The sequence below is a fragment of the Rhamphochromis longiceps genome, linkage group LG11, assembly GCF_057381845.1.
Source record: "Rhamphochromis longiceps isolate RC_006_pf linkage group LG11, R_longiceps_female_GT1.1, whole genome shotgun sequence".
NCBI classification, from domain to species: domain Eukaryota; kingdom Metazoa; phylum Chordata; class Actinopteri; order Cichliformes; family Cichlidae; genus Rhamphochromis; species Rhamphochromis longiceps.
In genome coordinates, this window is record NC_140567.1 from 29,261,615 (window position 1) to 29,289,261 (window position 27,647).

The window sequence follows — 27,647 nt, forward strand, 5'->3', positions numbered from 1 at the left end:
GATTGCAAAGTGAAAGCAAAAAAACAAGCGCAAATTCAAACGCGACTTCAATATGTCACATATTGACAGTGGCTCACCGATGCCAATGACATAATTACCCAGCTACATTTCTGAAAGAATGCAAAAGCATTGACATATATTTTTCCTACAATAGCCCGACGGGCAGGGAAGAGAAAGATTTTGGTAGCCCGACTGAAAAATATCGCTAGCTCCAGGACGTCGGGCTAGCGATATTGCAAGCCCTGTATCTGATTGAGGAATCACTCATCTTTGGAAAAGAGAGTTTATTACAGAGAAATGGCTCTTTCCAAAATAAAAGCTATACTATCCGCTTCTTCTGGGCTATATTCTCAGCAGCATAAGGAGAATCATGTGCTAACAGCTGTCTAAATGACTCGGCTAAAGTTAGTAGCATGCTTGCTTTTTTTTGTCTGCTTCCACTTGTCTTTGCACTAGGATGATGTCGGCGTAAATGTGCAGTCATATTCGTTGTGTTCCCACTAGTGCTTTCAGGTTAATCTCGTTGAAATGACCTTAACGCCACAACACGGCAAATCTCCTAACGAGCTACCGCCGATCGCTCCGTGCATGGGGCTAGACGGCCAACACGTTAACGAGCTAACTGCGCTAACACACTAGTTCACACCAATGTAATTGAGCATTGCATGGCACATCCAACATACTGTTTTACTTTAGTCCATGACTCGCTTACCTTCAGGGTCATACGTCACATGAAAACCAAAATAATTCCAAACGCCAGATCTGAATGAGGTTCAATTTGCCTGTTGCAAGTAGAGCTTAACTTCTGTCTCGCTAGCTTGCCCTGCGCTCTTCCTTCTGACTATGCTGTCTGTGTTGAGCGCTCAGTGGATCTGCGCTCGACAGTGCAGCCTAGGCGGAGTAGTCGAACACAGATTCACTGAGCGCTCAACACAGACAGCATCGTCAGAAGGAAAATTGATAAAAGAAATTACAAATGTTGTATTGTTCGATACATATGCGTACCGAACCGAAAGCACTGAATCGAACGGTTCAATATCGATACGAATATTGTTGCACCCCTAATTAATATATATATATATATATATATATATATATATATATTTTTTAATACAATGAAGCCTTTGTTAATGTGGACTATTCAGAAGGATTTGTCTTAATTTGCCCTTCTATGAGAAAAAAAGAGCAAGAAGTCAGACTGTTCTTTTGATTGTTTAAAATAGTGCCACATCTAAAAACCTGAATACACCTCAAGATTTAAGCTGTGAAGCATATGGAGCTTTTATAAAGGACAGCAAGTCTTCGAGTTCAAAGCTGCAGGAACTCAAATGCATTTTTTAAACTACCTGCTACCAAATCAGATTTACATTTAGCAGGTAGGAAAATGTGATGGACCTGAGACCACTTGCACAAAAAGGTAGGAAGAATGACTCAAAAGTATATTTCGTATCAACGTTCTATTTTTAACAATGACTGAAATCAGTTCTTTATTCCACACCTGTCAGACAAAGAGGAAAAGCAGTCAGGTAGCTGTAATGAAAGACAAGACAACTGATTTTTCCCTCCTTTCTCCTTCGATGGGGCCCATTTTCGCAGAAGAGTGTGTGTGTGTGTGTGTGTGTGTGTGTGTGTGTGTGTGTGTGTGTGTGTGTGTGTGTGTTCCTGTCATTGTATTTTATATTGGCTTGTCAGTACGTGCATCAGCCTGCCTAAATCTGGGCTCTCACACACTGAGGTCTCATTCGTTTGTACCTTATTTGTACCCACTAAATGTGACATCTACCACCTGGTTACTGTCACCAGGTGATAAAATACCTTCCTGCAAAGATGGCAGTTGTCCTACTTTCCAGAAAAGACCACTTCTGGCCATTCAGCAGAGTTAATACCTGATCTGCACACCTCTCCATGTGGGAAAAAGCCCAGAGCTGTGGGGGCTTAAGCCTGCATGCATATTAATCAATGTATCAAACTCTTCACCCCTGCCTGCTCTGTAATCCTGTTTCTAACCCACTCAGAGTAATGGGTCCACCAGAGAATGTGGATATGACATATTTTTAAAAAGTCACCATTGATCGTTACATTTAAACTACAAGAGAAAGAAGGAAGCCAAATATAACCTGATATCAATGCCACACATGTCCTTAGGTTTGTTAGAAGAAAAAGTGTTCTGTTAATTAAAAGAAAAATAGTGGTTTTAAAAGATTCTTAACAGAAACAAGAACAGCTATTTCCCTTTTTTAACCTGAAAACTACCTTTGAAATATTCGTGTGCAAAGTCCACAACTCCCAGCTGGAGAAGGCAGGTTATACTGGGGAGCTCCCTGTGGAAAAAGACCAAGCTGATCATCCATATGAGGGAAGATTAGACAGACTGAGCAAAGGATAACAAGAGAAGGATTAATGAAGGCGGTGTAAGAATTTACCAAGCATTTCCACATGAGAACCAACTAAATACAGCACACGTCTCAGAGCTGAGCATGATAAGTGTTTGTATTAGCATATGGAGATAACATGCAAAAACAGTTCTTGCAGTTGAATGCACTGCATATGCTATATGTATCAAATAAAAATGATGAGTGTATGGACACAACAGCAACAGCAGCTTCATGAAATGCAACAGCCTAGCAATCATATGATTGTTGGGCTTTTCCTCTATCTATTATTGTACGATGTACTGTACAATATAAAGCGGCTTGAGGCGACCGTTGTTGTGATTTGGCGCTATATAAATAAAACTGAATTGAATTGAATGATACTATTAACATTTGCTGATTTCAGTTTTTCCATATATGAGCACCATATACTTCTCTGATTTATAACAGCAGTAAAAAAAAAAAAAAACAGCAAATATGTCTGAGTTATAGACTGCTGGATGAACAAAACATGACAAACTGCAAAACATTTTCACTTATTTGACATTTCATTTCTGATTAATCAATCGAAATAATCCTTAGATCCATCTGTAAGAAAATAATCTCAGTCTGCTTTACCCACATTTGACAGTATTTCTTTGCTCTGCAATTCTGTTAATCTGCTGCTTATTTTTTCTAGATTAATCTTCTGGATCTTAAAATGTCAAAAGGGTGAAAAATGCCTTTTGTAAGCCTGAGGCTGATGTGTTCAAATGCTGTTTTGTCATGCCACCCCAACCTTTCACGGCAGATGGCTGCCCCTCCCTGAGCCTGGTGCTGCTGGAGGTTTCTTCCTGTTAAAAGAGAGTTCTTCCTCTCAACTGTTGCAAAAGTGCTTGCTCATAGGGGGTCATATGATGTTGGGTTTTTCTCTGTATGTATTATTGTAGGGTCTACCTTACAATATAAAGCGTCTTGTGTGGTACTGTATGAATAAAACTGAATTACTGTCAGTCTAAAACAACGACATGCACTTTACTATCACACTGTTAAAGGAAACTCCCGAGCCCTTAATCCCCGAGAAGCTGAAACTGATGTAATTTGGTGATTTTGAAAGAAAGAGTGGCTAACGATTCATTTATAAGTATGAAATAGCTGTAAGTTAAAAATTCAGTCGTTCAGCTGATCAATTTATCGACTACACAACAAGAACGTAAACAACGGCATCGGAAAGTTGCACAATTAGCATCACTCTTAGATGACAAGCTTTATAATTGCAGTGCAGTCGGTTTGCAATTTGAGTGTTTTTTTTTTTCACACCTGTGTAACAGAGCATGCAGCAGCTTGTGTGAGTATGTGTACCAGTAAATGTGAAACTGCAAATTGCTGTAAAAACACATGTACTCTACCCTTCAAGCATCGACTGGAATTATAAAGCACAGTGTGACCACACAGATATTGTATTTCCTGCATGACTAGGCAGACAAACTACAGTGCAGGCTCAGACATTGGGTTGTGACTGATGTGTGACTTCTTTTCCCCCAAAACCCACCAGTGGCTGTTGCAAAGAAGAGTTGTGAAACACTCAGGATTGATTTTTTTAAGCATGTTTTTTCCTAGGGAGAACTTTTTCTCTCTCTCTCTTTTTTTGCCTTCAAAGCACGGCCTGTGCTTTGCCATAACTAACTGTGTTCTCTGACTTGAATCAGCCCACTCACAGAGATGATGCCTACTGGTGCACACAGACTGATCCTAATACAAGCTGCATGTAAACAGCAGTATCGGTGAGCCACATGTCCACTGATGGTCATGCCTGGCCCAGTCACAGCCTGCATCACGGGACTGTGAGTATTAAAAGCAATCTTCCTCTTCTTTTGGCTGCTCCCTTTAGGGGTTACCACAGCAGAGAATCTGGCTTCATCTCACCCTCTCTCTAGCATTCACTCACCACGATCATGACTATTCCTGTTTTCCTCCTGCCTGGCAGCTCAATCATCACCAGTCCTCGTCCAATACACTGTATCCACCATCTCAACCTGAGCTGTCCCTCTGACATACTCATGCAACAGAAAACTTTAATAAATGCCAGTGAGATTCATTAGCTGATAAAAAGGACTGAGTGAACAATATTTCATTTACATATTGAAAGTGGGCTATAATTTATCATTAGCTTCCATCTGTGCATCTTTGAAAAAGCCTCCTATTTTCTGTTTGAGTAGTTCTGCTTATTCAGCTATGAGGGACCATGAACTCAGATTGAAGAGATATTGAAAGGAGGTTATTGGAGGCAGGCCGCCAATTGGGTCTGCCCAGCTTATTTACCATGGTGTGATTTGTAGTGCACTATGTATAATTGTGAATTGCCTGCAGAAGCACAGAAAAGATTGGGAGACCAACTGAGAGACCTGTCATTCAAGCACTGAGACGTATGGAGTTCCACAGCAAAAGGCGTGCTGTGAACACGCTCTTCCACCGGCCCAAGGGGACACTTGTTCCTCAGACGCACAGTGAAGCATATCTACCTCAGGCGGAGTTTGTGGACTGACTCCTGCATCCCAGGGCAATCTAACTTGGTGTGCAGCTAAGAGCCAAACCATTCCTGGAGAATACAAAAGGAAGGGGGAGAAAGAAAGAAGCCATGCATTCAGCTGGCAGAGAAATAGAGTATTGCTACTACCAAGATAAAGAAGATAAAGCTGAGTGCAGGAAAAGGGACAAAAATAAGATAACAACAGAAAAATAAGGAGCCAAAAGTAAAGTTTGATCAAGTTGTGAGTTAATGTTTCAAGGCAACTTTGTAGAAACTCTGTATCATATTATTTATTTTAAAGAGTAAATCATTACTGCACCTCTGAGGAACCGGTGTCTGGACACGTCCTTCTGACTGAAGGCTGAAGGACGTTTCTGCAGCAGCGAGACGTGGCTCCATTACCCACACAGCAAGCAAAAGGACATGTACTGCAGCCATAATGGTACATTTACGTCAGGAGAGGGCTATTTGTTAGTGCGGAAGAGCGAGGCTCAGCAGGCCCAACCATGACGCCCATTCATCCTCCCCAATCATCAGCTCAGAAGGGAGTACTTCAAGTTCTATGCTTGTATACTTACAAAGATGCCCGGCCGGTTAGTCAAGAGTGTTCCACTAAATATGAAGAAAGAGACAGATTATCTCTGCCTGGGATCGAGATAATGCTCGTTTTTTGGTTTTATAATGGGTGTGGATGGGTGTTAATCTATACGCACCTGTGCAGCACATGTGTTAATGTGTGCGGATTGACTCACACAAGCCTATCTCTGGTGAAGATGTTAAGACAATAATTTACCCGAGCTGTTACACAGACATAGAGGTTCCTCGAGGAAAGAAATGAGGATGATAAATAATTGAATTTCCCCAGGCGGTGAATGGGGAGTCTTTTTTTTTTCATTATTTATCATCTAATTGATTACTGCTTGTAGGCTTTCTAACTTGTCCCACAATTAATGTGCTGCTTTTTTTTATGTCCTTAATTAATGGCCAGCGCAGCTTCATGAAAAACACACAGTCAATTACATGTGAAATTGAAAGCCTGTGCCATACTGCAGTGCTGGGGATGGCAAGGAGACATTAATCAGCCAAAATGAAATTCTGTGAGACAGATTTAGTCTTCTGCACCAAATTGGACTATTTTTCAAATTGTTGTCATTCTGCCCCTGTGGCAATATTGCAGCTCAAGTTTTCCTCTTGACCTAAAATACTCTTTGAATCAACTTGGCTGTCAACAATCTCTGCAGTTTTGCTCTGACTTGTTTATTCCAAAAGTGCAACCATCCTGTCCTCTGCTTGGGCTCCTGCTGGTGACACATCGCTGAGGTTTCATGTGTGTGGGACATCATGTTCAATGTGCTGCACCTGCCATATTTGGTGAAGAGCTATTGCTTTGTGTACAAACAAAACATGTACGCACACAAGCGCAAAGATGTGCAAACTCACACTGGCACACGCGTTTTTCTCTCTAGCTCATGTTTAGAGAGGATGCCACCCAAACCAATTCCAAGGGGGGTCTCGGTTTGAAGGAAAAGCATTTATGGCCAACACTGTCTGAATTCAAAATACCTTCTTGGCAGGATGAGCCAGAGCATGTGAAAAACAAATAGTATCAATTCAGATTTCATTGTTTTCCATTTCTTTTTCAGCCTGAGAAAGAACAATAGGCATGTCCCCTGGCAGAACTCAGTTTGGCTACTGGCCTTTTTAAAATTATTTGTATTTTTTTATAAATAAAAATGGATCTACTGGCTTCTGTACATATTGACAGCTCACTTCGAATTTACAAAAATCTGAATGTCAAATGAAAATATGAAGTTAAAGAAATCAACCCTCCCAAAGTCCACAAATCTACAGTTTACTCCTTTAAATTGTCTCCCTTTATTTGACCTTACACTGAAAAACTGTAGTAAATAAAAATGCAGTTTCTGCATGCATCACTAAATCTCTACAGCGACAAATCAGCCACCAGTCTCACCAGGCACAGATCTCCATTTCCAGGACGATATTGATTAGAGTCAAAGCTGCCAGGATCAATAGTTTCACAGTTAAAAGCCAGCTCGTTGACCCCTAAATAATACTGCATAATGGACTGGGGCGGTAATGAAGCCCATCTTGCTTAATTCACATCTTTTGTCTCTTAGGCCTGAAAAACATCAGAAAGTACAAAGAACAAAGTTAAAACGTCATTTTACATTTCTGTTTGTCTGCCATCATTTAAAGTGCTTTTTGAAAACTTTAAAATTTTGTTGAGATGTCTTCAGTTCCTCCTTAAAGGCACAGATGAGGCTCTTTTTCTGCTTTAATTGCTGATGGACAGAGAGGAGCACTGAAGCCTGTAAAATAAAGCCCCTAGGCAGCTGTGAGCTATGCAAGGACTCAACGAAAAGGCCTGAATACCACAAGGCTGACATCATTAAGAGTAGCCTAATGATCCCCTGGATTTGATTTGTTTGCCCTGTGTCACACTTTAAAAAAAAAAACAACAACATCCAAATTCCATGAGCCTGTGAACAGGGCTTCTGTTGAGGTTTGGGCTCATTTGGACCTTTGCCAAAGCCATCCAAGTCTGAATCCAATTACTCCAGCCAGAATGTTATGTATTGCTAAAAAAAAGACTAATTGCAGAGCTTTTACAGAAAGAAAACTATCCTACTGGCTGATGAAAAAGTGGGGACACATCAGGAAAAGAACCTTATGTTTTTCCTTTCAGCCTAAAAGAAAAAAAAAAAAGATGTCTTCGTCTTCTTAATCATATAATAATTCAAGCAGTCACAGAAATGTATCCTATAAGCTCAGTCTGGCCGCAGGCCTCGAAAACAAGCTGCTAGCTTATTGTTGACTGACAGATTTATTCAGTGAAAGAGTTATTATTAGCTGACTGTACAGCACCCAAACAAATATTAAATAAGCTGCATGCTCTGTTGCATATAATATTTCAACAAGGTAATGCAAGATATGTGAGCTGCTGGTTATGGAATGTTGTTCTTACCCAGCGTCTCTTAATTCCATAATAAAACTGAAAGGTGTAAGAGTACAGCTGAGCACAGTTATTTTAACTCTGCACAAATGGGATTAGGTGTTTGTACACAGAGCAGAATAGGGGTTTGGGAATAGGGAGCTTTCCTTTCGCGGCTAAGCCTGCGGCGGGGACTACAGAGCACGGCAGGTTACTGTGCGATTATGATGATCCACTTTGATCTGAGGAAATGAAATTTCTTCCAAGACCACTTTTCTGCTCTTCAGCAAGAAGGGGGGCAAACTGCGGTCTGGAGTGTGGAGCCTTCCTGCTGCTGCGGAGTCGGGGCGGTCTGCCTCTCCCCACCGCAGGGAAAAGGGAAACACCACCTGGGTCTGGGTGCAGTTCCCCCCTCCAGGGGCGGGGGCACCTAGACCCGGTTTGTAGAGTACGCTTGGGGAGTGTGATCGTGTGTACAACGTCTCTTTATGTCTGTCTCCACGTTGGTTGAGTGTGGAGTAAGTGCATATGAGAGCATGAGGGTGGGAATGGATGTTTGTATCTGTGTGTGCCTGTATGTCTGTGTCTATATGTCAGGTTGGGTGTCAGGCGCCACCTCTCTGGGGACATCTCAGGCCCTCCAAGGTTTGGAGGCCTATCTCCCCCCACCACCACTTCCCCTGCCAGTGGCGGACCCCCTCAGACATCGGTGCGTTGGTGGTTCTTTGTGTCCGGGGATGGGCGTCCAGGTACACACCGGCTCACTCTTTGGCGGCCGCTTATCGGGGCCTGGAGCCTGGGGCTCGCTCGGGCCACTTCGGAGGTGGGGTGCCCCCGGCCTCTCGGCCTGGGGCTCGGTCACTCAGGCGCAGCTGGCTGCCGGCGGAGCTCACGGGCGCGTCACTGCAACTCCCCCTGGCTTCTGCTCCGCGGCTGCTGAGTGAGCCCTCATCTGGGACTCTCCTCAGCTCTTTCCGGGACAGTGGCGCAGCTGCCCCTCTGTTGGTCTTCCTTGGTCTCTTGTGTTCTGGGGGCCTCTGGATGTCTGGAGTTTTGATCTCCTCCACACCTGCTTCACGCCCTGGAGGACGGGGCTGTGGCCCCCCCACACCCTCTAGCAGATTATTACATGAAGGAACCTTTTAAAAAAACAAAAAACAAGCGCGTCCATGCTCACAGGTGTACACACGGGTGATCACACCCACAAACTACACCCTTTTTGGCTCCTACCTCAAAGCACACTGTGTTCTGTTGATCTTATGTGCTGCACAATAATGTTTAACATTTAGTATTTACTGTCATATTCCCATATATCATTGTGATGTTGTTTATTCTATTACTCTTGTTCTCTTCTGCTTGCTTTCTTTTTTCTTTCTCAGCAGGTGATCCAGGTGATTGATATATGCATTTTTTTTCTCTGCCCGTTCTGTTGGTTTTTGTCTTTTGCCCTTCTCCCCCGTCCCTCTTCTCAGCTGTTTCTCTTTCCCTCTTTCTTTCTCCCCTTCTTTCCCCCAGTCAAGTCTGTCCCGTATTCAGTAAGTGAAAATAAAATAAACAATAAAAGGTGAATCAAATGGACCATTACGGCAAGGCTGGGATGGTCAGTTTGGTAAAGTAAATCCGTTGGGCATCTTTCTTTGCCTTTAGACAACAATTCTGATGGCAAAAGAGCCAAACGGGACAGGCAAAAAAAAAAAAAAAAAAAAAAAAAAAAGGGGGGGGGGCAAACAGATAAAATGCACATGGAGTAGGGCTGGGTATCGTCACTGATTTCTAGAATCGATTCAATTCCGATTCACAAGGTCCCGAATCGATTCGATCCACGATTAGATTTAATTCGATTCGATTCGATTCAATTTAAATCTGGGAAATTTTGACAGTCAGAAATATAATTCAGATCAGTACATTTACATATTTTTGTATCTATAAAAAGGAAGCTGACACTCGCAAGACTTTATCCAAGCTGTGAGCATCACAGCAGATGCCTTTGTGTCAAAGTAGCTGAAGATAAAACACAGAAAAACATGTAGGTGATTTTCCTGGCCTGGGATTTTATAAAAAATATTCTGCAGTACATCAAAAACGAAAGAAAACCATTAATTAATGAACATTACCTCTGACGTTACAGCGGTTTTATTAGAGACACGGCTAAGGCATTTTGCATTTTGAATAATTTTAAAAAGTTTAAATTTGTTCAGTATTGAACAGCAGAAATGAGGTTTTCTTTTCGGAAGAATGTAAAAGGGAAAAAAACAGCGGCTGACAGCGCTGTAAGCAACAGTAGACTTGTGCGTAACAAGCAAGCGAATAATGAAGAAAGCAAAACTGTTCGAGAGAGAGAGAGAGAAAGAGAGAGGGAGAGGGAGAGAGAGAAAGAGAGAGAGAGAGCTGCGCATCGCAATGGAAGCAAAACAGTAAAAGAGTGAATTCATGACGATGTTTATGTGAAGCGTTTGGATCTTCTTTTGCTGTTGGTTCGGTCAATATTGTTTGGAGAGAGATCAAACTAACAGCCTTTTAGAATCAGCGCATAAAGGGCGTGAACACAAAGCGCGGACCCGGATCAGCGAGCTGTCGGCTTTCACTTTCAGCCCCGACTGTGAGAAAGGCGACATCTAACTGATTCTGATCCGCGGGTCACGCCCTGTGTTTAAGTCTATGTGAAGAATCCCTGTACCTGCTCTCATTTACTGTTTGGTGGTTCTTGAAATTTTGTGAGATGTCACCAGAGATTCTGGCATTTCGGACAAAATAAATTTATATTAAAAAATCGATTCAGGATTTTAATGAATCGATTTTACGTTATCCAAGCCAGAATCGATTTTAATCGATGAATCGATTATAAAAACCCACCCCTAACATGGAGCCACACTGCTCATACACAAGCAGCAGAACTCACACGTATGTGAAGATTACGCAAGCACGCAAGTGCCATTTGTGGCTCATTTGCACTTTACTAATATATTTGCCTGATTTCAGTATTAAAACAATTGCAGTGTCAGAATGATGAAGTACCACACTCTGTGTAAATTGATTATAGAATATTCCTTAATTAGTAAATATTTTCAGAGAGAAATGAGTATGGTATTCAGTGAAATGTTGAGGAAATGTATGACTTTGAAGTTCAATGAAAAGGTCCAAGTCTTTTCTCGAAGGCCTGAAATTTGCTCCAAACTTTACCTATTTCAGGAATAGTGGAATATACTAAACAGGACAGCTAGAATACATACATTTGTTCATCTGGACGTTTCAGAATGCAACGCCCAGATGAACACAGCACTGCGAAAGACTAGCAGACAGACAGACACACAGTCAAGTAGCTGATGTTCACAACACTAAACACTTTCAGGAATTTTGACAGATAATTGAAGCTTTTGTTTCAACAATGTTACATATTAAGCAGTTATCATCAATGTTAACCTGGCCTGTGCAAGCCTTAAAGTTTAACTATTAGCAACTAGCTAAAGTAGTAGCTAGTAGTTTTAGCTGTTAAAAAAAAAAAACCTAACTAGGCAGCAATTTTGACCAGTTCTGCTAGTCTGTAATGTAGGCAGCGATCATTTAACAGGAGAACACAAATGTCAACATCAGTGATACTGGCTCTGTAAAACTGTAACTTGGTAAAGCAGTATAATGAGTTCAATGAAGTAATTAGCATACTAGACGTGAACATGCTACTTATGCTAACATCTTGCTCTTTCTTCAAACCAACAGCAAAAATAGACCCTGTGCACAAGAAAATGCTAATGTAGGGTTGTACATTTCTGGTAGCTTTACTTTGCGGTCAATCGCCACTGCGAAGATATACTCCAAAAATCATGTTCAAAACTCGAAACGGAAAGATCGCGTTAAGTTACAAAGAGCAGAAGGTGCGAACACTCACCACTGTTGTGTCACAAAGAATCTAATGATCAATTTTGACGTTTAAAGAATTTAGATCGATCAGTTGTTTACATCACTCAACACAAGCAGAACTGCACTACAAAATCAGAAGACACATCGTACACATTCGGAAACACATCTCTGTATAGTGACTGCTCTTATGATTTTTTTAGTGCAAGTTTGCATGTTTTTTTTTTTTTTTTTTTTTACATCACATTGTGTCCTGTGTCGTGATCGCTGCAGACGATCTCCTCCGTGACGTCTCTCCTGTACAGTACAGAATCGCTGCATCGATCACTAGCAGTGTGACTCTGCGATAAACGAGGGACAGCTGTTTACAGATACTGAGAAATAAGATAAGATAAGATAAGATAAGATAAGATAAGATAAGATAGAACTTTATTAATCCCTCGGGTGGGTTCCTCTGGGAAATTCGATTTCCAAAAAAGCACAGCACCGACAGAAGTTACAGAGTTATACACACACACATATATATAAATACAGAGACAATATAAATAAAATATACGAAGGGGATAAATAGAATAAATAGGAATAAAAATAAAAATACAAGTGAATTGCACATTTCAAGTATTGAGTCTATTGCACCGTTGACTATTTACAAAAGTATTGCACAAAAGGTATTGCACAGTGAGGTGAAGAGGCACTACAGCTTAGTTGTTCCCTCCTTTGTCCTCCTGTTTCCCCTCCCTCTCCCCACCAGAGAGGAGTTAAACAGTCTGATGGCGTGTGGGACAAAGGAGTTTTTAAGTCTGTTAGTTCTTGTCTTTGGGAGAAGCAACCTGTCACTGAACAGACTCTTCTGGTTGTTAATGGCCGTGTGCAGAGGATGCCTGGCATTGTCCATAATGTCCATCAGTTTCTTTAATGTCCTTTTCTCTGCCACTGTCACCAGAGTGTCCAGCTTCATGCCGACCACAGAGCTAGCCCTCCTGATCAGTTTTTCCAGCCTGGATGAGTCCTTCATAACATTTGAATCCCTTTTCTCTTTTGCTCTGAGGCGCGTTGGAAAAACATCGACAAGTTGATGAACATCATTTACAGATATATTGGGTAAATGCCCAAGACATCTATTGAAATGTAAATCGCCGCTTGATTCATTCATTTGTTTTGGACCGTAAACAAGGCGCGAATAGGACACCGGAAACAAAGCTCCCCACAGGAGTTTCCACACAGGAAGTAGCATATGCTAACGTGGAAATAGTCTATACCTCTGTCACTAAAGCCAAAAGTAATTCTATTAACAAGTGTTTACAATTTTGAGTGACTGGTGAAGCTTAAGTAAAAGTGACTAAATATATAATACCTTGCCCTAAGAGACACATGAATCCATATACAGTAGCTGTTGAGATATTTTAGACTGGATCCAAGTGCTCACATTGTTAAATATATACCAGAAACAGACTCACCATCCAAATGTTCTGGATTTAAATTTAGTTCATGTAGGTAAGTGCCATGTAGCATGAAAAAGGTAAAAGAAACAATCCACATACTGTATTCTCTTAAACAAAGGGAACCATTAGTCTTTTACATAAGCACCATACATCCACAAAATATATCCACTCCATATGCAATTCCCACACCTGCACTGGATACCCATATATCTGATATTTCAACCACACTTCATCTTCCCATATTTCCTTACCTCTCAGCATAGCTTATGTAAGAGGCAGCCAGTATGATGGGGAGGGGGTGAAAAGACACTGTAACCTTCAACTGGCAAAAGACAACCATGTTTGTCCCTCAAGGATGGCTGAAAAGTGATCCTCTCAATGCATATTTCTGGTAACAAAAAATAAGCACTCTCTGGACTGCTCTGTCTCAAATTTATTCAATTGGATTCCTGCATAGAGTAAATATCTTGGGGGTGGGGGGGTTACCTGGCACATATTTATCTCTGCTACAACCTAACTCTTTGCAATGGTATGCAGGGTCACAGCAGGGAAGCTGATGCAAGTCTTGTTGCTGGCTGTTGCTGTGGGTGATGGCAGAGAACTGAAAGGAGCAGACAGACACAAAGGGCCATGATTGACTGCTTAGGCTCAAACACAGAGAACATTTTCCACAATCAGACTTGAGCAGCATGAATGCTGAACTTTTTTTCCAGATTCAGAGAAAAATTGCTGCTTTGGTGTGTTTGAACATTGTTTTTAAAAGACGTCCAAGCGATACCGGAGCGTGCCAGAACCGTAATACCATCGCGGCTCAGAACGAAGAGAGGGAATAGTACGAGATATCATTTGTGCAACAAAGCAAAAAACAGCTACCCCAAGACAACTACAGTAGGTAACTGATGTGCTTCTATAAAGAATTAATTCAGATCACATCTGTGAATCAGTGGCACACAGTTCAAAGCACATCTTCAATGCACCAGGGTGCAGGTGGGTATGGCCCAGCTTCTGTCATTCGGGAAATATTGTGGCTGGAAGCAAACAGTACAATTGAAGCGTGGTTAGAAATGATGTGAAATAAGGACAAAACATCAGCAGAAGGTATTGTGAGGCCTGGCAGTCATGACTAAGCAAATTACCTCTTTTCTGTTCTTTTAATAGTGCAGTGTTTTATATCACAGCCCTCTGATGTCCCTGAGTGATGCAGAACCACCAGTGACTATCATAAATTATATTAGCTTAAAGGGGAGGTTTGATGTTGTTCTACTGCAAAGTGAAATGTTTAACCCTTTAAGACCTACCATAGAACCAAGTCCGCCAGAGCTTATATTATATTTTTACATGCTGTGGAGCCATTTTTGGGAGCATTTCAAGTTGCTATACATCAATACAACCATTATAGCCCAGATTTTAATAATATGTATTCATTAAGTGCATAGTAATTACATAAATTGCAAAAAAGTGCAATAAACTACAAAAAAATTGAAAATCGTTTTTGATTTTTTAACATATATTTGTAGTTAGAGAAATTTAAGAGTCTTATCCCTCAAAACTGTAAATACAAAAAAGTTGCACAAAATAGTTTCCCACCACAGGAAATTTATTTTGAGTGTCTTCATAGTTTTATTTTTGAAATACACCAATTTTTATACACTGCAGGAAAAATGAAAATAAATATTATACTGCAAATTTGCAAAAAAGCAGCATATGCATCAAAATAAACTATTTCCAGCAGTGCAATATGAGTCCTAAGAATCCCAGAAACGACACAGAAAGTCATAAAGTCAAAGATAACTTTTAAAAAGAGCAGTATAGGCCCTGAGGCCCTGATCGCAAAAAAGACTACATTTCCGCGAAAATGACGTCACTTCCGGTTTCGGGCAGGTAATGGCGGAAATGCAAAAGTTCGCGCTGACGTCTATTCCAACGTAGGAAGTGTTTTGAACAGCTGATCAGATCGGTAAAGCGTGTTTCTGGAATATTATGTTTTTGTTCCTGCAAGCGCTTTTTATGCAGTTTTTGCAAAGCTTTATGTGGAAGGAAACCGTGACCTAGGACAAGCTGATGGCATCAGATGTAAGTACAACTCCTCCGGTTTCATATGCAAAAAAAATTTTTGCGCTAGCTTACATGGTTGCAGTGCTACTGGGATTTAAAAATAGTTACGCATAACAGAGCGTTCCCGCTCCGATCGGCTCTAAAGGGTTAATGTTAGGCACAGGTGCTTATTTAACAGACCTTAAAATCCAAATGAGAAGGAAGCCTGCTTTCAAATAAAAATCTATAGTGGATAAAACTGATAAATTCACCAATAACACTGGATGGGGACATGTAACTATATTGCTGCTACTGCTGCCATATTCTATCCTCAGCTACACAATGTTTCACCTTGTAATGGAGTTATGTTAGGTTACAGGAAGCTGTGAAAATGTGCAGACTTTTATAGAAGACACAATAAAATTGTTGAAAGTTGGGAAAATATTGGGATTACAGTTAAATAACGTTTTTGTCTTCAGTCAGGACCATAGTGTTTCTTTAACGGCATAAAAGCAATCTGATCTACTCATACTGAAGCTTCTCTAAACAACAATTAAGTATATTAAGAATATTATTAAAGAATATTAAAAGTAATAATTGAAAAAATGTATTTGTGTTGGTATAAAACACAATTCAACTATTTCCTTACTTTTATACCAAAAATGCAAACATGTGTTGCTGCAAAGTATCCATAACTCGAAAGTTCGAGTTATCTTTCTCGAAATTTCAAGTTTCTTTTCTCAAAATCTGACTTATTAATTCAAAATTTTGACAAAAATAACTCAAAATTTCAAGTTAGCGCTGCCAATCAGTGAATTACGTCATTTTCTTGTTACCCGGAAGGATATGGCGCAGAGGAATGCGCACTCAAAACCGGATCGTGAGCTACCAATGGTTAGCAACAAATTGGCACTTTCCAGAGTACGTTTGCTGATAGTAACACCATGTGATTCAGCGAATAACACAAGGATTTCATCATTTGTGAAGCCATGCTGAAAACACTCAGCAATTTGTGCATTCATGACTGGCTGCAATACTGGTAGCTTAGCTGTAGCATTTATAGCTGAGGGCTTCAGCTTCCAGGTAACAAGAAAATGACGTCATTCATGTAGATTACTGATTGGCAGCTCTAACTCAAAATTTCAAGTTATTAACTCAAAATTTTGAGAAAGATAACTCGAAATTTCGAGTTATGGCTACTTTTTTTTGTGGCGGAAATGGGCTTCCATATGAGAGAGTGTTATTGCATACATCTTGCCTCACACAAAAAGTTTGTTGACTATAATTCACATGTTAACATTAGGCAACATTTGTCTCAGCCAAATTGGCCAACATATCAACACCAAACAGTTTAAAAGCTTTTCGGTAATTAGTGTTCATGCAATGGTTGTTATTATGGAGGATAACACTCGATTGCGCCATGGAAAGAGGGCAGCACAAACACAAATACCAGCAATCCTGTTTTACCTCCTACTTCAGGATAGTTAAGCTTATACATTGTTACAAGAAATAACCGATGTGCCCGTCATGTAGACAAAATTACCAATAATGCACCATAACAAGACTGCAAATATTCAAAAGGCTTGAATATTTATCAAAAGTACCAATGTCAAGTTTAAAAATATTTGCCTACCAGAAAAATATCAATTATTTAAAAAAAAGAAATGAAAGAAATCTTAATGTAAGCTGTTTAAATTCAGCTGCATACCCCCAAGCAAATGTCTGGGGAGTCAGAAATTTTCTGGAGGCGCTGTAACAATGAGTTTCAGAGAGGAAGGGAGAGGCGTACACAGGCAGCACATCTACAGAAAAAGATCATTTTCATATTTCTTCTGCATGTAAGTTTTGATAGGTTGGTTATGAATATTTATTTGTTGTGCATGATCTTCTCGTGCAGGTGAGAAAAGTTCGAATCACTCAATCTGAGAGACAACTGCACTGCTAATCTACACATTACATGACAGCAAGTTCCCCCAGACAATTAATGATGCTGAGACGGGGATACAAACAGAGAAACATAATTAGACTCTCATCGCTGACAGTATTTACAATTTATTGCATTTTTTCCGAGTGTGATGTGTGTGATATTTATATTGTCTTTATGGCAGTGCTCTCGAGTGATATGACCCAAAAATAAACCAATTTTCAGCGACATAAGTGGGTCACCCAAATTAGAACGACAACAGCATGGACAGATGCAAACACCATACCCCTCATCAGCGCATCCAAAAACACATGCCACGAGGACTTTAAATAGAAACCCACAGGCCGAAGACAAACACTAAAGTTTGTGAACCTGAGTAGAGAAAAATCTCAGCCTGAACTGTCACAGTAACTCAGTGTTCAGCTCCAATGTTCCAGAACAGAAAAGGTTAGATTTGCGGCTCTTGCATGTTCTCCAAAAGTTCACAAACAGTTCCTCTGCATTGAAGTTCTTGACTGGTTACAGGCATGAATGTGATTGACCCAGAATAAAAGTAAGACGGGACCAAGATAAGAAAATATTTTTTTTCCCCCTCAGTGAAAGAAAACCACAGCAGCGTGTTTCAGAAAACATGTCTCGATATCAGTTGCTGTGTACCGATTGCAGAAAGTTTATTTTTAAAATAAATACCACGACGTTCATTTGTTGGCTTGATGAGATTTGGCTGCATTAAAAGGGATTCATAATGTGGCTGCGACCAATGATTGTAATTTCAGACTCCTAATTTTTAGCTCACTACAACAACAATATATATATATATATATAAACTGTAATATTATGTCACTTTAAAACTGTTTTATGTGCTTGTTCTTAATCTTCCCTATTTCCCCCCTTTAATATTTGAATCTCTTCCATATTGATCTGTATTTCTTTACCCACCATTCTGTATCTGTTATGTACTAAACATAAACAGGACATTTATAATTCGCCTCCCTCAGATGAATGAGACACACTACTGTTGTAGCACAGAGAGGCTGGCAGCTGTCTGTCACTACATGCAACAGAGTTCTGCTTCGTTTAACAACATGAGAACTGCAGCTGGAAACTCCGTGAGATGGAGAAAAAACTAAGATGGACTGTCATTGGCCAAATGACAGAGTTTGGATTGATTTTTTGGCAGCATTAGATTTACATCCATTGTTTAGACCAGCGGTCCCCAAGAGTCGTTTGGTACCAGGCCGCGAGAGTTGAGACTCGGGAGCGAAATTTATGGTTTTTAGGAGTTTTATTGTTTTGTTTTTTTTAAATCATTAACTCTGTTTCTCTGGGTCTTTGTTTGCAATGTTTGGAATCTCCTCAAAGCCATCCCAAAGATGATCACTTTATTTTCTTCAAACACTGAGAAGGATTCAATCTCTTCTGTCCCCCATGAATATAACTGATAACATTACACTCCTTCATACAAACACACTTCTTTCCTTGCGACCTCTCCTGAGCACCCTTGCTCCATTTCCTCGTTTCCTTTTGCTGATGACCACATGAGCACGCGCCTTTCTTCACTGCTGGCTCGCTCTCTGTTTCAGCTCAGCCCTGCGGGCAATTTTCACACAAGGCTGATTGAATTCATTCCTATTCCCCTCCACTTTTTCTCCTTTCACTGTTCTGTGCTCTTGATAAGGAAAAGGGATGAAGCAACAAAGTCTCATCACCACACACACACACTGCATATAAATGGACACTGACAAATGAAACCCACTGCACAGAGATGGCTGGAAGAAGGCATGCAGCATGAATCCAAGCAGTGGTGAAATTCAGGCCGAGCTGACATTCAAAAACATGCATACTTATATAGGTGTGCTTAGGAAGCGGGGAAATTCAAGGCATGTTTAATGAGCATGTCCAGTATGTAAACTCATGGAGAGATTCCCAGTTTAAGGAAGTTTTTTTAGGATAATGATTTATCAAACACAAAAACATCTGTTATATTTAGAGTCTATTTAAAAAACTATTGTAGTGAACCAAGCACATTTTAAATACAGGCTGAAGACTGTTTATGGTTGTGGTAGCAAAAGTTGTGATTGTATCAGGACAACACACATTGAAAGTTACAGTCAGAAAAAAGATTAGCTTTTGGTGCACAAAGTCCACCATCGGGCAATAATGTTTCCTGATAGCTGCTGGAGTAGTTGCCACTGCTCTCAGAGCCATGTGGACTGCCAGAAGTGTGTGTTGGTGAATGATGAAAGAGTGGGGCAGTAGCAGCCAGACCCGATTGAACAAGACATTTAACGTGAAAACTGCTTCCATAAAAAAGACCAACCACAAGCCTTCTGGGGCTCCAAGAAAACACACACACATAAACAATGCATTCCACTAGGTCAAAACAACAGGAGGTTATTAATGGTCAGGTGTTTCTCCAGCTCTGCTCCAAGCATTTCTCCAGCAAACTGTGTCCCGCAAGGAGCCATAATCATCACGCAGTTCCTGGCAATCATTTACAGCAGCACCAGCGGCCGAATGTCCTCTGGTCAAACTTGATGCACAATCTCGTAATAGTCCGCAACAGTGTATCTCAACTGATTTAAGTCTCTGCGGCAGTGACAGACCTTCAATCTATTGGTTTTATCATTCGAATGGAACTGCATACTCCTAAGAGAAGCTCCTAATGGGAGAACCAAAGGGTGACTCAGAGGATCAGAGATGGCTATCCATCTTGTTTTCCGGGAACTTTCACAGAGAGCACGCAGCCGAGTCATGTGATGGATAGCGGCACCAGAGTAAAGGGTATTGATACAGTATGTTTGTCAGGAAACGGAGGCCGTGTACTCGATCTCGTAAGAGAGACTGCGTACAGTGAACAGTCAGGCAATCCAAATGTGAAGAAAAGAAAGTAGGAAAAGGATTGGAGTCATTCAAACAAAACAGATTAAGGAAACTCGTGACATAGACTGAGGTTAAAAAGGGAAGATTAAATGACGCAAAGATAGCAGGAAGGTGTCTCTTCTACAGATTTGCTTCACCTAAGCTCCTTAGCAGCCATGTCCTTCTGTGACAAGGTGAGACAAAAGCAAACTTTATGAGGAATACACTCATATTCGAAATGTCATTCTCTGTGCCGTATATAGAACATTTCCATGGACCAGTGGATAAAGCAGAAGAATATTTTCTGCATGGCATTAATGGCAGGCAAATGTGGAATAATGGATTCAACAATATATTCTGCTCCAGTAATGTATTCATATTTCACTCATCCAGCAGAGCTGGACAATTTTATGCTGCTCTCCCCTCAGCTCGCTTGGCCTGCAAATCAATGTCCATTAAAGCGACAGAGTGTTCATATGTCACTGGATCCTTTCACATTAATTCTGCTGCGACGAAGATTTCCGCCTTTTCCACTGCACGAAAAACACTACAACTGCAGTGTATGTCATGTGCGTGCTCTCCAGGGCTGCTACAGGCAGATGCTCATTATGACAACACCTTTACCTCCAGTGATTTCACACTGTACTGATAATGAATCGGCCCATTTGTGCAGCGTGGCTGTCGCAGGCTATTTTTAAACCTTTATTTATTCAACCAAGGCTTACAGAGCATTCATACGTTTTTTTTCCTGACATGGCCGAGCTTCACACTCGTGCAGTTTCACAGCTTCACACCTGGATGCTGTCCATCGTAACCTCGGGCCTTTATACAGAGCCACTGAACAGCTTCACTGGAGCGACTGGAGCTTTTACAAGGACACAGCTCTTGTACTTTTTCAGCAATGGGAAAAAATTTCCATTCAACTTTGCCTTCTAAATTTAATCTAATTGCTCAGGCTTGGCTCTTTAACCTCTAAGCAACACTTCAATACTACAATGACAAAGCAAAAAAAGCACATTCTTAGAGGCTGATTAAATTTAAAATTCAGGTTAAATCCCCCCGAGAATCCAGTGAAACATTGAAAAGCTAAAGAAAAGCCTCCAGAAGTTCCAATTTATTTATATCTAATTATAATTATCATTTAATATGAGTTGATGGCTTGCAGTGTTTCTGTGATGTAGTTAACAGGTTACCGGAAAGCCACACAAACCATTTCAAAGCTTTTGTTTGCACATGTTATAGGTATTATATTAAAAATACACAGAAACTGAAAAAACAGTTTAATATTATCATTTAGGAAGGATTTACTGGACATCAGCATCTAGCCTCGGGAGCTACAGCAGTGTGCAGTTTATAAGCCTGAACCTGGCACTGCAATATTGCCTTACAATCAAGAAACGCATCATGTAGGGCAAGTACGATGCACTGGGAGATAACAGGAGGTGCATTTCTGCTTCTTTAGTAAAGAGTAACTGGCTCTCCACTAGAGATGGACCGATCCGATATTACGTATCGGTATCGGTCCGATACTGACCTAAATTACTGGATCGGATATCGGAGAAAAATAAAAAATGTAATCCGATCCATTAAATATCACGAAAGCACCTCACAAAACTTGCAACACGCCGTAACTCACCTCAGAACGTTAGCACGTCGGAGCAGTATGCATCATGTGATAGAGCGGCTGTGGCATGCGGGACCTGTCGGTGGTCTGGATAGCATGTGGAGCTTCGCTAGCAACCCGGCATTTCATCTCTGACAAAGTTATCCCGAGAGAAGTAAAGCAAGTGTGTAAGTCCATCTCTGAATGTTTGTAAAGCATTCCTGCGTTAAGCTTAACGAGCGACTGCCTCTCGCTCTCCGGCTGCTACTTCAATCATGAAACTGCTAATGATCAGCTGATCGGCTTTTCTGTCGCAAGTCCGTGTCTCTTGTTTGTTTTTGGCCCACTTTGCACCAGAAAGAGGAAACCAGCGGCTGAACAACAGCAGCACGTTTAAGCTTGATCAGCTGTTGTTAGAATTTATTTAATATTACTTTCTACTCCAGGATCTTTTTCTACGTAGCTGACGCTGGTAACTGTGCAGGGGCGGATCTAGCAAAGTTTAGCCAGGGGGGCCGATAGGGCATTAACAGGGAAAAGGGGGCACAAAGACATACTTTTCTTTCTTATTCTCATTTAAAATGTCGAGCTTTTAATTATTTAATATTTATCTGAATCTTACACCCAAAGTTTTAATCTGATGTAAAATGTATAGAAGTCCATTATTGTATATAGTAACTGTTAAGTCTAATATACCCTAGTAAGCTATAGTACTTTTTCCTTTGGGAAGGTACCATCTGTGCAGTCTGCAATTTTGTTGAAGAAAGATGTTGAATCTATTTAATATTTCTTGAAAAATAATTGATTTCTGTGCATTTTTTTTTTCACACTGCATCAAATTAAGGTTCATTACGTCGATTAAGCATCATGAGGTGGAGCGTGAGGGGTGGTTCCCTATTTTTTATTTATTTATTTTTGTTGTTGCTGGGAGTTGGAACCCTATTAGTTAGGTTGCTTAATATTTACGCTAAGTACTCTTTAAAATACCAGAATAGGGAGGATGGTGCAGGTTTGAGTTTATTAGATTGATCAGTATTGCTGAACTATGAAATATTTTTTTTGCATACAGGTATAACAGAATAGCTTTAGTGTAGTTGTTGTTTTAAACTTGAGTATGAACTTATACAAAATGCAGCAAGATATTTAAAAAACAGTTTTGTTGATTAAAAAACACTATATCGGATTCATATCGGTATCGGCAGATATCCAAATTTATGATATCGGTATCGGTATCAGACATAAAAAAGTGGTATCGTGCCATCTCTACTCTCCACACTTTCAGCATCTGTGACCGGCAGATTAGTCAGTCTAGTAAATTCACAGATGAATTTGACATGAAGCCTTCATTAAAACTCACATTACCGTAATATGATACTAATTAATTTTATGCTCAACGCAGCTTACATGCCATACATTTTACATCTGCTACTTCTTCAAACCCTCATTCTCATATGCAAGTGAGGTTGCTTTACATTTTTTTGTGTCTATAGCTCAGAAATATCTACATGTCTACAAACTAAACAGCTCCAGTTCAAAATGAATTTGAATGTGATCGTTTAAAGCTGGAAATGACTAAATGTGATGCATTTTTTTTAAAAGATCTCATTTTTTAGAATTTGATGAAAGATTATTCGGTTGTCAAAATAAGGCCTTGATTACCATGAGGTGCAGACAAGTTGGACATGTGCTGACATCCAGTGAAAAATATGTATAAACCAATTAGGTCCAACATAAAACTGGTGAGGATGAGTACATATTTAAACCCTTACCTATATATCTTACACAGACAGTTTTTTCCCATTCCAAACAACAGAAAAGCCCAAAACATGAAAATGCTGAAATGGCCCAAGATAATTTTATGCTTGCACAGCGGTGACACATAAATACACCTAAACACACTGATGTGCACAAATGCTGTCACCCTCAGTGGCAGCCTGTTCATCATTCAAACTGCAGGCCTGGTGTGAGATAAAGGAAGCAGCAGATCTCACTAGAGTAGAGTGATAACAGACATCTATTAATCTTACCTCCTCCCCTGTCAAGTAGTACGCCGACAGCAACCCGCCGACGTAACGGATGTTCACCTCAAACAGTGATGCCTCGCCGTTCTGTTGAACCAAGAGAGAGAGATCAAATTGTCAAATGTCATATTTAAGTCCTCAGTCAGGGGTAAAGTGGCTGTACGGGGGGGGGGAAAAAAAAAAAAAAAAAAAAAAAAAAAAAAAACACACTAAAGACACCATGAACTGTTTTTTACTCCACTCATGGTTTTACTTCATTCAATAACTGAGCTATGTGGTAGGTTTATTGCTCTCTGAGATGTCTTTGGAGTAGTGTAGTCAGATGGGAAGATAAATATTTTAATATTTCACACAGCATAAAGTCTCTGGGTCATGTAAATATTTATTATGTTCACGTGTGCAGATCAGCATTTCTTGGTTGTTTAATAGATTTTCAGATTCTTTAATGCATGAAGATGTTTACTGGAGAGTCTGAGGTTTTCCTGAGTGGTGTACTAAGAAGTGAGATTAATGGGTTAATTAGCTAGACTGCATTATACTAAACTGTACACCACATTGTCACTGGAATGTGCACATATTTATACTTGATTCTAACCTGGTGCTAAGTTTCTTAAACACCAGCTACTAGAACACTGTCATTTTCATCTGCCAACAAACTAAAGTGATTTCCACAACTACTTCATTAGGTTAGGGGACTTTTAATGTATGCACTTTAAAGTTTCAGAGCTCTAATGTGTAGCGGTCACATTAGAACGAACAGCAGCACTGAGAGCGCGCTCAGTGTTAAAACAATCGGCTTAATTAAAATGCTTGTTTTTACTGCTCTGTGTACTAAATTCCAAGGTTAACAGTTTCTGCAGCATCGGTCTCTGGTCCTTCTTGCAACAGTTTGGCACTTTACAGTTCTATTTTTAATTTCCTTTTTACATTTTTATCACAATTTCATTATCACCACTTGACGACGTCTCTGAAAAGAGTAGGCGGCACTCAATTTGTGCAGAAGCAGAGTCATGTGATCTTACAGAACCTGAAGCAAAAAGCCCGACTTGACAGAAAAAGTTGATAACCACCATTGTGATACTTATTTTACTTATTACTTACTTATTTTAAGTTTTTTTTCAAGCCAGCTAATGCAACAAAAGTGTGGCTAAGTTGAACTTCCCCTCTGGTATACTCACACAACTGCCAGTTTAAGAAGAAAAAAAGATAAATGTAAAGATGGCATAACCAGGAGCATAACTTAATTTCTTGAGACTTCTATTTACAAGGACCATAGATAATCACAATAAATTACAACTGTGGTTATATCTCAGGAGAAAAAAGCAATTTCTAATAAGCAATGCCGTTGCATGGTGTTATTCTGAGTGAGTGCATAAGAGGAGTCATACTGGATTAACACAAGGCAAATTGGGTTGTGACCATGGCCACTTCATCTGAATTCAACAGCCGTGGTTCATCTTTAAAAGTCTTTGTACTCGGTGACCAATAAACAATGAATTAAATAATAATTAAATAAATAAATAAATTGTTTTTGTTCCCACAAAAAAAGAGGCAGATGTCACTATGCAAACCGAATGCTTTGTGTTTTTGTTTTGTTGCTGTTGCCATTTTCAAGCATCGACCTGATGCATTAGGTAGTAGCTTACTGTAATAATAAATATTTAAATGCTTGTTGGATAAAAGGGAGGCTAATGGCTGAGAGGATTAAAGTACACAGACTACACTGTGCTTAGAAGCAAACACACGCTGGATTATCATTGTTACTCTAACATAAAAATAAAATGTAAATGTATGTCACTAAACTCTAACGGACCTAAACCATACTAACCAATAATACACGTGAACTTTAATCAACATATCCACTAACCTGGGACTGCATTACCATGCAACCCTGCAACCACTAAACAGAGTCAGTCTGGAAACAACAACAGCAAAAACACAAAAATCCTTCCAGAAGTAAGTCTTGTCACTCAGCAGCCATCTTGGCAACATCTCCAAACATCCATCTGAATGATGACTCACTAAACTTTACCCACAAGAACACTGAACAAATTAGCATGGCTAAGTTTTGGTATAGACCATAGTTGTCAAACTCTGGCCCGCTGGCCAAATTTGGCCCACAGCCTAATTATATTTGGCCTGCGAAGCCATACCAAATTACTATTAGAGCTGGCCTACTGGTATTATACAGCTAATATATATATTGTTTAGTATTAAGCTTTGCTTGTTCCATATTCAGTTTTTCAGCAAAACTTGTTTGAGTCCATAAGAAAAGATTCATTCTTATATCTAGAGGAAGATTTTTTTTTTCAATAAATATTAACGTTAGCCCGCGACTTTGTTCCAGTTTTGAATTTTGGCCCACTGTGTATTTGAGTTTGACACCCCTGGTATAGACATAGTGAGTCAAAAAAAGCAATACTTACATGTACGCATGTTAGCTATGATAACGAGCACTTGCCACCTCATAGTTGAAACTGTCATGAACCTCCACTATGGATATCTATTAAATTCTAATAAAATAATTGTCTCACGCGCTCGAGCTTTCATGTTGTCCACCTCTATACAGTCTAGTACCAAATCTCTCTGAATGGCTGAAGCCCTACAGGCATTAATTTGACAAAAACAACACTGAAATAACAAAACATTTGAGACAGCTCAATTCTACAGTTTTAGAAAATAAAAGTATAAAAAAGAAAAAAAATTCCACTTCAAAGCGACTCGAAGTGTTATTATTTACATAAAGGCAGTTTTACAGTCAATCCCCATGGAAACAGCAAAAGTGGTTGCTAAGCGATGATGTGACAAAACTGCAAAACCTCTTTTGACTGATTGGTTAGCCTTCGTATTCCTCATTAGTGGAATTAATTGTATTCATAACATTTTGACAGCAACAAACAGAGATGATAAATCAATAAAAATAGTGGGAAGCATTAATATGAACGCACACTTAGAACCTTAAACAACACTAGATTAAGTGTTTGTTCTCGTGCTTGCAATTCAAGTAATGCACAAACACTTTTAAAATAATTCAAAAATCTACCCAAGTCATTTCCACATACAGGTTATCTCTGTGCTTATAAGGAAAGCTCTTGAACTACAAAGCTCCCCGTGCTCTTTCTTCCTCTCTCTCGGTTGTAATGGAGTTTTTCTCTCCAAAGAAATCAACGACTAGAGCCAGGGCAGACTCAAAAAGTCAGGCTAGAAAGTCAAAGCCATGTAATCGTGTTCCCCGGTGTTTTGTTTCCTCTTTTGTCTGAGAGACTCTTGCAACCGCAAGGCAGTATTGATTAGTAGGGAGCAAGTTTGGTTCAAGCTGGATTTTATTCAAGAACCTCTGCTGTAATATTTTGCCATCAGTTTCTCCTCTTACATTGTTTTTTGGTCACTTAGAGTCTCAAAAATTTTTGGACCAAGTCTACAGATTACTGTACAGATATTTATCCTGTGATGTTTCAACTGCTAGGAGAACCGTTCCAGAAAGAGAAACGGCGAGTGTATTTTGGCTCTTTTGTCATCCAGATGTGGAAACGTACAGCGGGATGACTTCAGAGTAGGGCTGGGCGATATATCGAGTTTTTAAAAAATATCGATATATTTTCATACGAGATATAAGATGTGACAATATCGTTTATATCGATATAGTCTATGTTACGTTATAATTATACTTGTGGAGCCGCAGGTTTGCCTCTCTTTCGTCCACTTTTGTCTCTACGCAACGTTACTCGGCCTCGCCTCTCCTGCACTGAACACAACTCCCCCATAGCTTCACCTGCAGGCAATGACAAGATGAAAGCGGAAAATCTCCGTTAGCGAGTTACCGTGCGTGGGGCTGGATGGCGTCAACGTGTTAGCGAGCTAACCGCGCTAACGACATGCAGCCCAGAGGGGCTGCACGGCCTAAAATCCTTTCCTTTTCTCAAAAATCGACAGTGCGCCTTATGTATGAATTCTGGTTGTGCTTACTGACCGCGAACCGATTTTATGTGGTACACAGCGCTCAGCAATCTGTCAAAAAATGTTTTAATATGACTTTGCTAAGCTACGGAGCTGCACCGCTTGATGGATTGTCGGA

General features: G+C 40.1%; 1 protein-coding gene across 2 annotated transcripts in view; it reads right to left on the minus strand.

Moving 5' to 3' along the window:
• Positions 1–27,647, minus strand: part of LOC146659467 (mannosyl-oligosaccharide 1,2-alpha-mannosidase IA) — a 204,139-nt gene that overhangs the window by 47,920 nt on the left and 128,572 nt on the right. For both annotated transcript variants that reach the window (XM_085423530.1, XM_085423531.1), the window contains exon 4: positions 23,579–23,659. In XM_085423530.1, coding sequence (XP_085279656.1) covers positions 23,579–23,659 — 81 coding nt within the window. The remainder of the gene's footprint in view (positions 1–23,578; positions 23,660–27,647) is intronic.